Source organism: Sardina pilchardus, chromosome 18 (assembly GCF_963854185.1).
Source record: "Sardina pilchardus chromosome 18, fSarPil1.1, whole genome shotgun sequence".
NCBI lineage: Eukaryota > Metazoa > Chordata > Actinopteri > Clupeiformes > Clupeidae > Sardina > Sardina pilchardus.
In genome coordinates this window covers 19,934,718-19,947,911 of record NC_085011.1, presented here as the reverse complement: position 1 = coordinate 19,947,911, position 13,194 = coordinate 19,934,718, and the positions used below count along the sequence as shown (strand labels likewise).

At 40.8% G+C, this 13,194-nt stretch overlaps 1 protein-coding gene across 5 annotated transcripts in view; it reads right to left on the bottom strand.

The window, feature by feature from the left end:
• Nucleotides 1-1,129: 1,129 nt before the first annotated feature.
• The window catches only part of LOC134063933 (collagen alpha-1(XXI) chain-like), a 35,009-nt gene continuing 22,944 nt past the window's right edge, over nucleotides 1,130-13,194 (bottom strand). For 3 of the 5 annotated variants that reach the window (XM_062519691.1, XM_062519693.1, XM_062519692.1), the window contains 13 exons: nucleotides 10,415-10,459; nucleotides 10,093-10,146; nucleotides 9,710-9,763; nucleotides 9,001-9,054; nucleotides 8,810-8,881; nucleotides 6,461-6,496; nucleotides 5,362-5,406; nucleotides 5,181-5,213; nucleotides 4,813-4,959; nucleotides 4,012-4,066; nucleotides 3,429-3,626; nucleotides 2,924-3,001; nucleotides 1,130-2,528 (listed from right to left, as the gene is read on the bottom strand). In XM_062519691.1, coding sequence (XP_062375675.1) covers nucleotides 2,341-2,528; nucleotides 2,924-3,001; nucleotides 3,429-3,626; nucleotides 4,012-4,066; nucleotides 4,813-4,959; nucleotides 5,181-5,213; nucleotides 5,362-5,406; nucleotides 6,461-6,496; nucleotides 8,810-8,881; nucleotides 9,001-9,054; nucleotides 9,710-9,763; nucleotides 10,093-10,146; nucleotides 10,415-10,459 — 1,059 coding nt within the window. In that variant the 3' untranslated portion in view covers nucleotides 1,130-2,340. Of the gene's footprint in view, nucleotides 2,529-2,923; nucleotides 3,002-3,428; nucleotides 3,627-4,011; nucleotides 4,067-4,810; nucleotides 4,960-5,180; nucleotides 5,214-5,361; nucleotides 5,407-6,460; nucleotides 6,497-8,809; nucleotides 8,882-9,000; nucleotides 9,055-9,709; nucleotides 9,764-10,092; nucleotides 10,147-10,414; nucleotides 10,460-13,194 lie in introns of those variants that run through there. The other 2 variants (XM_062519694.1, XM_062519696.1) reach the window with 2 other exon arrangements.

Genomic DNA, 13,194 nt, shown 5'->3' with positions numbered 1-13,194 from the left:
ATGGAAAACTTAACAATGTGAAAAATAAATGTACCTTTACATTACTTTAACTTCAAAGCAAAGAAAGGCAGTCTGATTGCTGTATGTCGACTTGCCACCCAGTAAGAGAAACGTTACCAACACCTGTCCTTCCTCGGGGCATGTTCACGGTTGAATGTATACTGTAGCTCGTAGTGCAGTATGTGTCCTATATTTATACAACAGTACACAAGTATTCACATGTAGGCTTTTCACCGTTGACGAGCTCTTTAGACTGTCTTGGTGTAGCCTAGCCTATCCTATGCGTTCGTATTTGTATCAACTTTGCAATGTTAACTATGAGCTTATTGGTAAGAATGTAGCCTATAACTTTGTGTTGGTCAAACCGCATGTGCTGTTTGAAAGATGGAAAAAGGTAAAGTACCTTGGCTAATGACCTGGCATGTCCTTGCCTTCGCGTTCGTGGACTTGTAACAGTGATATATGACCTGTAACTTTGAGAGGTCCCATTACATCTAGAACAGTGTTGCTGAAAATCAGCAGGGTTAATTCCTGTCTGTGAGGTGTTTCATTTCAGGTGGGATAGGGAGCTGCAGTCTTCCAAATTGGTCAACAGTGACACCTAGTGTCTACAAATGTCGTTACAGACTACATCAATGCTGTTCTGCATTAACTGTTCTGCATGCTCTCAGCATAATCTAAATGACCTCTAAACTACATACAATTTTCACGTTGTGAAGTAAGCCAAAATCCACATGAAATGAATTTCTGATACAATCTGATTGCATTTTTGAACCTACCGTTTGAAGAATTAAAGTTTTACAGGCCACTAAAGACTAGCCTTGGGCCATCATTTCCAGAAACATTTCACGCTGTAGCATCTTCAGGCATAGGCCTAGTCATAAAAAATGCCTGAGGCAAGTTCATCAGTCATTATCGTTCTAAATGTTTGTAATTCATTATGGCAGACAGTCCTAGAATACACATTATGTTGCATACTTTCTGAGGAAATCATTTAGGAGAAATGTATGAATGTATGAATTATTCAGTTAATAACCTGTTTATATTCAATTACCTGAATTTAATTATTCGTATCTCTTATTTTACACATGACTGACAGAAAATACTGAGAAGTTCAACTTAATTAAAAAAAAGTTTTTAATTAATAATATCAAAAGGCAATACAAAACTCATTCAAACACATTAAAAGCCTGAATAAAATTAGAAAATAAGAAATGAAAATGGTAAAAAGCAGTAATTGAATTCAGGTGTTTTATAAATAACATCAAACAGTAATGGGAATGTCCTGTAAAGCAAAGACAATGTATCAGATAGATGCACATTGATTGCATGCACTTGCAAGGTGATGGTTTACAGATACAGAGACAGTATGGCGACCATTTTAGTTCACAACCATGGTCCCTTGAAATAGAGAAGCCTATTTATGAAAAGAAGTATTACTCATACATAGATAATAAATATTTGACATTGCATTTAGGCATTAAGTGTGGCAACATGATGAAAATCTGGCTCATTTCACAATTTAGCGTTTAGTTATTATCGTTATATTTTAATAAGACGGGTCTTGACAAAATGGCAGCTTTAATGCAAAGCTATATGGCAAGCTCGATTTAAATGGCAAAACATGTGTAATGTTTGTTTTCACTGACACCACACAGTGTAAAGGTGGCGTTATCCAAATGGGAAAACAAGGACATGAGTAAATTTAAAAAGCAAGAGGCATTTGCATGAGACACTTCGCAGTGGAGAAGCCCTTGTTGCGAAAGCAATTTCATAATAGTAACCTTTGGCGAAGGCTTCGAATGATGTGATTCTGGAATTTATTAGTGGCAAAATGCAATGGGAACTCGATGTTGCAAGCCAAGACAGATGTGAGAGCACGAACCAACAGGGGGAGCTAGAGAGCAGGAGAAAATGCCTCGCCGACTGAGTTGAGATATCTCCTCGTTGGCAAGTACATTTGATTCCACCACTAGATCATGATCATGAAACAACACCATGAAATCATGAAACATAGCTCACTATCTCTCAGCAAAGCAAATGGAAAAAAGCAATGATCTAAACAGAGAAGGTGAGTGCTATACGGTTGTCGGTGTTGCTTTAAATATGATAGAAATACACTCACACATGGAACTGTTTTTATTTATACAGTTAGAGGTACTCTCTGGTTCCCATGGAGAAGAAACCATGACAATAAATGAGATCTTCCTGAGATTGGAAAGATTTGCTGTATTAGTGTTTTTTCCTTTTTTTTTCTCGATTTTTCATCTGTAGCGTACACAAAGCACCTCAGGCCCCACGTATGGTCTGTTTGGCAACATCAGCAACTGTGAGTGCGACTCAATAATTCGGTCCTTTGCTGAAAGAATCTCTCCGCATGATTGCACCGTAGCACATGGAAGGGTGGCAGACCCCTGGCTGTCCAGGAGCCCCGGGGTAGCCCCTCTTCCCCTCCTCCCCGTTCAGGCCAGGGGGCCCTGGCTTACCTGGCTGGCCTGTGCTGCTGACCCCTGGGGGTCCCATTGGACCTGTAAAAGAAAGAGAGAAATGCCAGTGACTTGTATAAACTTTAATACGGGCCCGTCTGGGGTGAGCCCAGGGACTCCCCAAAGCCGAGTCAGAGAACTGGAAAAAAAAAAACATGGAACAGAGTTACTCAACGGGACACTGCAGCCCTGAGAGTTTGTGGCTTTACCAGGGGTTTAAAAACAGGGTTTACCGAAAGCAGTTCCTGAATGCAGTTAAAATCCAGACCCCTGGCTAACAGATACTCAGAAAATACGATGGGTATAAATGACGCATTAGTTAGAGTCCTGTGAGAATATTCAGATTGCGCCAAGTGTTTATGTGGCCAGGTTGGTGCTCCTAAATGAAAGCATTTGGTGTTTGGTGTGAACACAGAGAAGGGAAGGCCCTACTTTACCTGGAAGTCCTGGTATGCCTGGCTGTCCAACCACTGATCTTCCAGGATTCCCCCTTTCGCCTTTTTCTCCGATCTCTCCTGGAAACCCCCAAAACAAATGACTGAGTCAGAGACCATTGTTGTAAAATTGTCTCTCTTCAATGGTATTTGCAGCCTGACTTTTATTGCACAGATTTCTTCTTTTAAAACGTCCGGAACACCATTTGTTCTCAAGGACCTAAACAGAGACCCTGTGATGGTCCTCGGCATAAACAACAGATTGCCATGTCATTGGTGTTGTTTATGTGAACTCTAAACAGCCAAGGTAATCATGAGAGACAGGAACAATAATTCTGAATGGATCTGGAATCCTGCTGCAAAGGCCAATCCACACTATTAAACCGGGCTTACAATGACAGGAGCTACTTATTTTGTCCTTGGCCTTAGACTGGACGGTAGATTCCCTGAGACGTGCTATATATCGCTCGCAGATGGTCACAGCCCTGCATGTGTCATCGTCCATCACCTTTCAGGCCAGGGATGCCAGGCCGCCCGGGAATGCCACGATGACCCTGCATGCCGTTAGATCCGGGCATCCCAGGGAAGCCCCGTGACCCCTGGGGTCCGACAGGGCCGGGGACGCCCGGGCTCCCCGCCCGGGTGTAGCAGTGGTCACAGCTCCTCTGTTGGCGCTGTTGGCTCTGCATCAAGGATGGGATCTCATCTGAAATGAAACGCAGGGGCAGGACTCTATTTTTTTTGTTCCATTTCTTTTTATTTGTGCTAGCGCTACCTCTTTAAAGTAAGTTCATGCATTTTTGATTCATCAAGCAACTTTTGGGTTGAAATCATCCCTCACTATACTGTCCGTGCAGGTTAACCCATTATGCAATATTTCACAATATTCCCATTATATTTAGGTGGCTAACAGAGGTAGTAATACAAGTCAAAAATGCCACTCAGGCACGCTGTGTCTGCATTGACAAGGACAAATCGCAAATGAGATTAATTGTATCACCCATCAGTCAGCACATGGTCTTCCTGCATATAATGGGTTTCCGGAGATCACTGACCAGTATTATTCCAGAGTAGATCATATAAATACTTACTTCGGAGGACTTCTCTACATATTTGTTGAATATATTCTTCAGATATATGTCTTCCCTGAAATACAAAAAAATATATACATTGAAATCTTCTCTAATGATAGCAATGTGACATGAATATTTACATGACATGATTATGCACACCACGCTCAAATGTACAGTACATGATGGACAAAGAGCAAAGTCACTCAGTGAGTATCTTATATAAACTAGAAAAGCACTCAGAGAGCGCAGACCTCCACCAGCATTGTTCTTCCTAGGTTGTCATACATTTGAAGCTAAACTATTCAGATCGCCACCACGTGGCCATACCATGCCATTACACCACTAAGCTAAATACATAAACGCCTCTGGAATCCCGACGGAATTACAGATCGCTCCCAAAATGTAATTGTTTCTCCCTTGGGTCATGTCCGACCTTCCCTGATAATTTTATCGAAATCCATCCATAACTTTTTGAGTTATCTTGTTAACAAACAGACAGACAGACAGACAAACGCCGGTCCCCAATGAAAACATATACCTCCTTGGTGGAGGTAAATAAACTAAACCCATCAAGGAGCACATGGGAGCTGACCCACCAATGTCTGTGCTTAGGATCTTGGTCATGGTGTTAAATTATTGAATAGATTTTGCCTTGTTATTCAATTAGCCTTAGAGTTAGACTTAAGACTTTGCACTTCACCCCAATAATGAATACATGTGAATATTTATGTGACATGGACTAGGATTGCAAATGGAATAGGGCACACAGTATTGCATACAGTACGTCCACTCATAGACAGGTAAAGAGTAAACACACACAGGTCGTCCCTCTGGTCCGGGAAGTCCTGGTAAGCCGGAGTCTCCGTTCTGTCCTCTCGGCCCAGATGAGCCCGTCTGGCCTGGCTGTCCCGGCATTCCCTGGTGGCCCGTTTGTCCTCTCTCGCCGGGTTCTCCTCTTGTCCCTTTCTGACATGCACATAAGCACAGCATCAGGATCGCACAAGCACCGGCCTGGAAAACGTTTTGTTTGTGGCAAACGTTTTAACATTGCATTTACCAGTTAACTTTTACCAGTTTTAACTATGTGCACAGTTTTAGAGGTATACTGTATACTCTATGAGTGCCGTTACATCTAAAACAATGTTTTTTTTTCTCTGGGGTATTGGCATAGTGAGTGACAGGCTAACCTCTCCTGTTTGTCCTGATTTGCCGGCACCACCCTGTAAATGAATATGAGAGCACTCATGAACAAATACAAAGTTAGAAATATTACAACCACACCTGTCGCTTCTTTGAGTTCCTTACAAAACTAAACCCGAAGATATGAACACTAACTTAAAATGTTGCATGCTGGGTAATGGAACTTACTGGAATTCCAGGAACACCTTCGTCTCCCTTTTCACCTCTCAAACCCTGAAAAACATCAGGCATTATGCTGCATATTTAAGATTTAGACAAAATTACAACAAATTAGTCTCCAAAAAAGCACAATAAATAAATAAAAGCAACATTGCTCATCAGTATCTTTAAAGAGACGTCACGACTGCATTGCAGGCTGCACATGTCTCCCCTCACAGTTCAGTCATCTCAACCACAGTAATAAACCCGTGTGGCATTGGGTGGAAATCATTCAGCCACTGTATTTAGGTGGTTTGATTGTTTGAACCATATCATGTCTCCAAGAAATACTTTGGTGATATTGTAATTTTATTTCTCATTCCTCTTTTCCCTGTGGAAATCCTGTGTGCGGCCACCCATTTTCCATGGCATGATGAAAGGATTACAGTGACCACTTGGAGGGTTGCAGTAAACCTTGAATCTGATTATGCTTGGACGAGACTCCGCACATGGAAATAAAGAATGAAACGCTTCACGTTTTCCAAAGCAGATACGCAGTGTGCTCGAACGTGTGGGCTTTTTTAATACAATATTTTCAATCATCGTAAACCTGACTCCATCCTGTTGGTCGTATTGGACTCGACACGGCAAAGCACAAGGTTAAATGTTTTCAATATCTAGCATTCCACTGGACTGCGTAAGGGGAAAACAGAGCACTGTATCAAGTGAAAGTTAGTATCAAAATCACAGTGGTTGATTTATAGGCTCACTGAATCTGGCAGGTGTTCAGACGCAAACATATAATGTGCATTCAAAGAGGAGAATGTAAAGGGAGACTGGGATGGTTAATTAGGTTTGGAGCATAGGGATGCCAGCCATCCCTGTGATGTCTTTTGGCTCGTGCAAATGTCTGTGAGCAGACCTAATGCTTTTCGCTCTTTTAGCCAAATGAAAAATGACTTGTTTGGGTGGAATGCTGCAAGGCCCAAGTTTAAAGTTTAGTTCTGCTTGACGTTCGAATAGATCACTGGAATCAGTCCGTGGAATGGGAGAGTTGCTGGAGTCTGGAGAACAACCGGACAAGATCTCACACATAGATGAACAGCTTTATACAAAACAGCTGAAATACCTCTGGGCCTCGTTCCCCCACATCACCTCGTTGTCCCTGACAAAAGAGACCAGAGAGAGAGAGAGAGAAAGAGAGAGAAAGAGAGAGAAAGAGAGAAGTCAATTGCATGTTATGCTTCTATATGAGGGGATGATCCTTTGCCTAAACTCATCATACGTCCATTCCAAGCACATATACACACATAGGAGTAAAATGTATACGAGAACGGACGTTATTCTGGATGAAAATATTATGATTGACGAGTTAACATAAATGTAAAAAAAAAACATGTTAGATGAATTCAAACAAATGTAATCACATTCACATCAACAGTGAAACTGTGTGAACCCTGGCCACTTGAGAGAGGCATCTCCATCTTTCTTCATAGTTTATCTCTGGTATTTAACCAGTGTTTATACTCCCTATTTAGAACTGAGGGTAAATGAACTTGGTGGCTTAGAACTACTAATGTAGATGGAGGGCGTGGACAGTTGAGAGAGCGCATGACAAAGCAAAAGGAAAGTAAGGCAATAAAACCAGTGCATTTTCTGATCTGGATGGAATTAAAGCCATAAAATGTGATACATATTTGTGATTTTGGCATGTAAGGACGAGAGAAGTTAGACTGCATGGTTTCAATCAACCCGAACTTGTGGCAACCTATTATGACCATCAAATATTACTGATGCCTAAGAAAAAGAAATTAGGATTGCACAGCACTGCATGTTCTTTGTGTTATTGTTCTGCCACATAGCCCTGTGCTAATACTGTAGGCCATAGATCTGACAAAATTACACCATGTTTGTTATTCCTGGAAGACACAGTTGAACAGTCACAAAGCTAATACAGGAAAATCCATCAGGCTACACAACTCAGCATAATCATGTATTTAAAAAGACCAAACATCTGACTCTAAATTCAAAAACTCTCGCTTCTCGTAGAACCCCTCAAGGCTCGATGACAGATTTCCTGCCAGCTTTTCCCAGTTACTAATCAGATGCCATCCTCTGTAGTCACACCACAAAGCACAGGGGCTGTTTATCCAAACGAACAGAGGTGAAAATGATGCAGTAAATAATAGTAAGTGAATTATTTATACACCAGGCCATGTAGTAAAGAGGCACATGAACAACATTACACCCAATTTCCACTATAAATCAGAGGCCGTTTGGGGAAGGAGAGGGTCGCGTTGTGTGTGCCAGGCCATCAAGTCATGTGGACAAACTGCCAAAAGGGTCTTAAAGTCAGTCTGATGTTTTTACAGCATCAACACTGATATGATGTTGGCTCTGCATGGTTTGCTTAAGATGACCAAACATGCCGTCTTTGGTTGGTGCAGCGTTAAAAAACTTTTCTTTTTTTTTTAAATCTGTGAGCTGGCAACCAGGAAGGCAAACATGGGCAGTCTAGTTTTCATAGACAGGCAACTGCTTACAAACGGTAAGATTTGCTGCGGTGTGCAGAACGCGGCATAGCCAGATGGAAGAATATCTTCATAGGATAGTCATTTGTGCCGTTTACAAGCCGAAGTATCAGGTTTGTTTTACAGCTCTGTTTTCTGCAACAGCTGGAGCCTCACGTGTAAGCCCTGCAGTGCACGGCTATTCTTGCGGCACTTTGCTGCACAGCTTTCATTGAGGCAGAATGGCCAAATTGCTCCTCAGCAAAGCCAGGCTACGCTGGAAAACCATAACTGTCATGTGACAGACAAAACTAAAATACATTTTTTTTGTCTTAATTATGGTGAGACAAGGTCAGTTGAAGTTAGTTGCTATATTTATGTGGCAATATTACTTAATAACATGTCAGGTTGTTTGAGCTCACCTTACCCCTAGCAATCAAATTGACATCAATTAGTTATTTTATTGCCTCCATTTAATGTGTGTATTACAGGCTACTGGTGAATTGCTTATTCCATTTCGTGAATGGCTTGCTTGTTTGCCACTATATAAATTATAGTTTTTTTGTTGGAGTTAATTATCAGAGGTACGTTACTGGAAACAGTGACCATAAATTTGATGTTGGCACAGATTACTATTTGAAAATGTTGTCAGTGATTTTCCTCGCTCTTTAAACACGGAAACAAAAAGAAAACAAAAATTACATTGGTAATGGGATTACCTTATACAATTTAACAGTTTACCCCCTACAGGCATTATAAAGACAGCCTGTGTGTTTCTATTAATCAACTTTGCATGTTCTTTAGCCAAAATGACATACAATATGGGTATAAATTTTTTAAAAATTCAGCAGTATTGGAAAAAACATGACCTTCACATTGTCATCACCTTGTTTTACTAGACCATCTTGGTGTAACCGTGCAAGAATACTTTCTGTGTGAGTGTTTATGGGGGTGCTATGACTGAATACCTTTGGTCCTGTCAGTCCTGGCATCCCAGGGTGTCCTGGCTGGCCTGTGATTCCAGGGTTTCCAGGTTTACCCTAGACACAGCCCACACCATACGGGAATGCATCATAATCATCATAGCCATTGGTACAACCAAAAACGGAGTGTAAATATAATGTTATTGTACGTATAGTGAAATTGAACATGAGGTTACCTCCTGCCCTTGAAATCCTGGTAGACCTGCCTCTCCAGCCTCCCCTTTGCTTCCCTTCATTTCAGCAAAAGAAGTAAAGAATGATGACAGTAAATAACTTAATAACATTATTATTCATCTGAGAACTCTTGGCAGATCACTTAATGAATAAACAATGAATAACCTACATTTAATGTAACACTTAAAGCAGTATTTACATCCTACATAGGGGAGATCTGGAGCTAATTTATAGTTTCCAATTCAGCTCTTCTCTTTTTCCTGTTAAATGAGTAGGGTCCTTAAAATACAGCTTGACTCTCAGCCAATGAAAAGTAGAAAATCTCACGAAACATGTCTGTGTTCTACTGATTTGCGTCTACACCAGTAACCAATGCACACTGGCGCTTGTTAGGATTTGCTAATGAAAGTCAATGGGGGGAGTCAAGAGAGTCAGACTCTTCTGATTTCCTCCCAAATTCCACTGACGAATGCAATAGGCTTGGATGTCCAATTCCTTTCACTTAGCTGGGCTTGAGGCCGCTAAAAACAATATATTTGACTGGAGTGCCAAATCCATAATCACAGCACATGCTGACTAATGACTATAATACAAGTAGAGCACTGTACAGGGCTGTTGTAAAAGCTAACACTTAAGAGCAGAAAAAAGCCCCTCAAAAGTCCTTACTTAAACATTTTACTTGTTTTAAAGAGAGAAAACTTGCTTTGTAACCTTAGGTCCAGGTTGTCCAACTTCGCCAGGCATCCCTGGTAACCCCAATTCTCCCTGAAACACAACAAAACTCTCTGACAGATTGTTGTAACGTTGACTACATGAATAAACCACTACTTGACAAATTACTGTAATTAAGTACATAGAAAGAAAGTAAAACAGCAAAAACGGCAATATGTGTTTATGGGCATATCATACATACATTACCACATGAATGGTAATGTATGATCTCTTTCCTAATTAACGTTTCACAATGTAATGTCATTAGATTAGAATGTACTATCTTGATGGACTGTGAGCCCATAACAGCAAGACAAAAATATTGGTCATGATCCTAACTGAGCAAACTAATTCCAAAGGGCTTGAATGGCTCTGTAACTCACAGCGTTTCCATGTGACCCTTTGTTTCCTTTTGGTCCTGGTAGTCCAGCTTCACCCTTGAGAAGATAATAATATAATGAATCATAGAAGACATAGTAGCGTGCATGCAAACAAAAACAAAACATCCTTGCAACGCCAACGCCAATATTACAATCTTCAGATACAACACAGACATCAAAACAGTAATAAGATCACCTCATATAAAAATATGTCTAATCATATGTCGAAAAAAAATAAAAAAAATAATTCTGTCTTCAATTCAGCGTTCTGCCTCAAGTGTTCAGCATATTACCAACACAATCATCAATCATACAGGCAGCTCACCTTGTCCCCCCTCAGTCCCTCACGGCCAGGTAAGCCAGGCCTTCCCTACAAACAGTAACATCAAATCAGAGCAGTCAAACACATTTTCTAGTGATGGGATACAGGAGTTCTAGTTACATGTAATGTGTTGGCATTGTAAGATCTCTTCAATGTCAATTGAAGGAACCAGATCTCATGTTAGGAGTTCTAGTTAATGTGTTGGCATTGTAAGATCTCTTCAATGTCAACTGAGGGAACCAGATCTCATGTTAGGAGTTCAGGTTAACATTGTACATTGGACATTGTAATTAAACTATTGGTTTGGTGCAACTACACCCAAGAGTCTATGATATTGAGTTCAAATTTTCCTTCAGGAGCAAAATGATGTTATTTGTAGGAGTTTTGTTTGCATTAACAGCAAGCATGGAGTCACGTCAAAAGAAAGTGTTATTTTCAAACTGACAAGCCTCAAAAATGGTTTCATCCCTATGTTCCCCAGGTCCTATGTTCCCCGTGTTTCCCCAAAAGGGTCCTATGTTCCCCAGTCGCAATACGTATTTTGTGAAAGCGAGGAACATAGGACCCTTTTGGGGAAAAACGGGAAACATAGGAACCTTTAAAAAAAAGAACAAAAATAGCATTACACTTCAGCGGTTGAGTGGAGAAGCTCCTACAGAAAAAACAGAAATATTGTAAACCTTGAAAGTGTACAGAGAAGATATAATAAGGCCAGTTTATGAAGTCAGTGCATAATCTTCCTGCGCAGATGCAAATCAGTGGAGTGGGCCTGTTCGACTTCTTTCATCGCTGCGAAGATCTGGCAGAACTTGATGCATGTTTGTATTGTATTGTTCAGCCAGATATTCGCAGCACTGCAAGAACGTTTGCAGCTCCCTTCCTCCCTTTCTTGCTTCCTCTCCTCTGAGCTTTCATGTCTCCTGGTTTACTTAGCCCTGTTGTGTGCAAAGACCTCATCATCGCCAGCCAGAAACAGACAAAAGGGGTTGGGGGAGAGAGAGAGAGAGAGAGAGAGAGAGACAGGGACATGCGCTCTGCTCCCTAATGAAGCTAACATGCTTAGGTCTGCTCCGGGATGGCTGCTTTTGTTTTCCTCTGGAAGTCGGGATTAATCACATATGAAACGTCTCCCTCCTGCCCTGAGCCTCCACCAGACTTTATCAGCCAGCACCTTTAATGGCTTTAGCAGCATGCCGTTAAAAAACACACAAACGTACGCAAATGTATAATATATAATATATGGCACAGCACTGCTAGGGACAGCAGTGAGGCCACAGGCCACAGACACAAGAGTGTCAGAGGATGTGGCTGTTTGGGATTTCGTAAAGAAGGAAAGGAAGTTGTAACTACGAAGGAGATTTTTTTTTTTCTTTAAAAGAAAAAAAATAAGTTGTGAAACATCCCAATAATATATCATATAACATCACGCATGTTTATACAACTAAATTCGGAAGAGCCGTTTCGAAAGATACATTGTGTGGCCCCTTTTGGGCAGCAAAGTAATAGCCACAGTGAAACAGCATTAAAGACGGCGTTGGATTTACGACACGCAGATACAGCCCTTCCTTTGAAGGTGAAGTTGAGTCTAACTGCAGATTATTGTACACTTGCCAGGGTCAGTCATTTCAATATATTTAAGGGGTCCCAGGACAATGTATGTTTCCTCTTTGTGATAAGATGAATGAGCTTGTGCATTATCTGCTGAAAGCATTGCCTTCACTTCAAAACCTCCCAATAGATACATATATTCTCCTTGGAAGTCCTGCTTCTATTTGTGGTGCTTGAAACAATTAATTATTTGCAAACAACAATGCAGTAGTGCATATAAGAACTAACATAAACTGGAGGTGATGGTTTATTTTGTGATGTATGGATCGCATTTTCAACTCATAACACTAAATATGACATTTATTTCTACAACTGTTTTTGCAATATCAGATTCTGGAAAGGCCATAAATTGCCTATCATTCACAACACAAAATGTATACATTTACGAGCTCGGCTGAAGACAATAGAAAAGTAAAGTCAAAAACTGTTATATCAGGGATTGTAGACATTTTTGACTGTAGACTGTAGAATCCACTTTTGATAATAAGGGGTTTAGAGGTTGTAAACTTTTAACAGTTGTCTTGCTCGTTCACTTTCTTATTGTCGTTCAGCCAGGGGAAAAGGGGATCCAACAGCGTGCTGCTTGAGTTAAACTGCCACTTTATTCTTCTTCAGAGGTGGTTAAGAAACTCTCTCTTAGTTTGAAATACTATCTTCCCTCTTTGAGCCTGGCTTAACTTACGCACCATGAATACCTTAACATGGCAAGTATGCACCATGTAATTTTCCCTGCTTATGTTACTGATGATGACTGGTAATTGTCATGACATCTCTTATAAATGTTAATGCTCTAATCATGTTGTCATCTGACTTGGGCTGTTATGACATTGTATCAATATGTGAGCTGTCAAAACAATTACCAGTAAAAGTAACATTAGAACTGTTATCTCATTAGACACTAACTCGCATGACAGCTAATGACCACACACAGTACTCTGCTATAACATACTCCAGTCATGACCATGCCAAGTCAAACCCAATTAGTTTCCAGCTACAGTGTACTACCACCATCTGGTTCCATAGCCACTGCCAACCAACCATTGGTGTGGACATTGGACAATATGGACGACTAGTGATAAAGCTTTATCTCTCAGTGTTGTTAGGCCAACGGACTGCTTCAGGACACCGTGTTCATAACCTGACATGCTCCCATCTGGCAAGTGGCACTTTGCGGT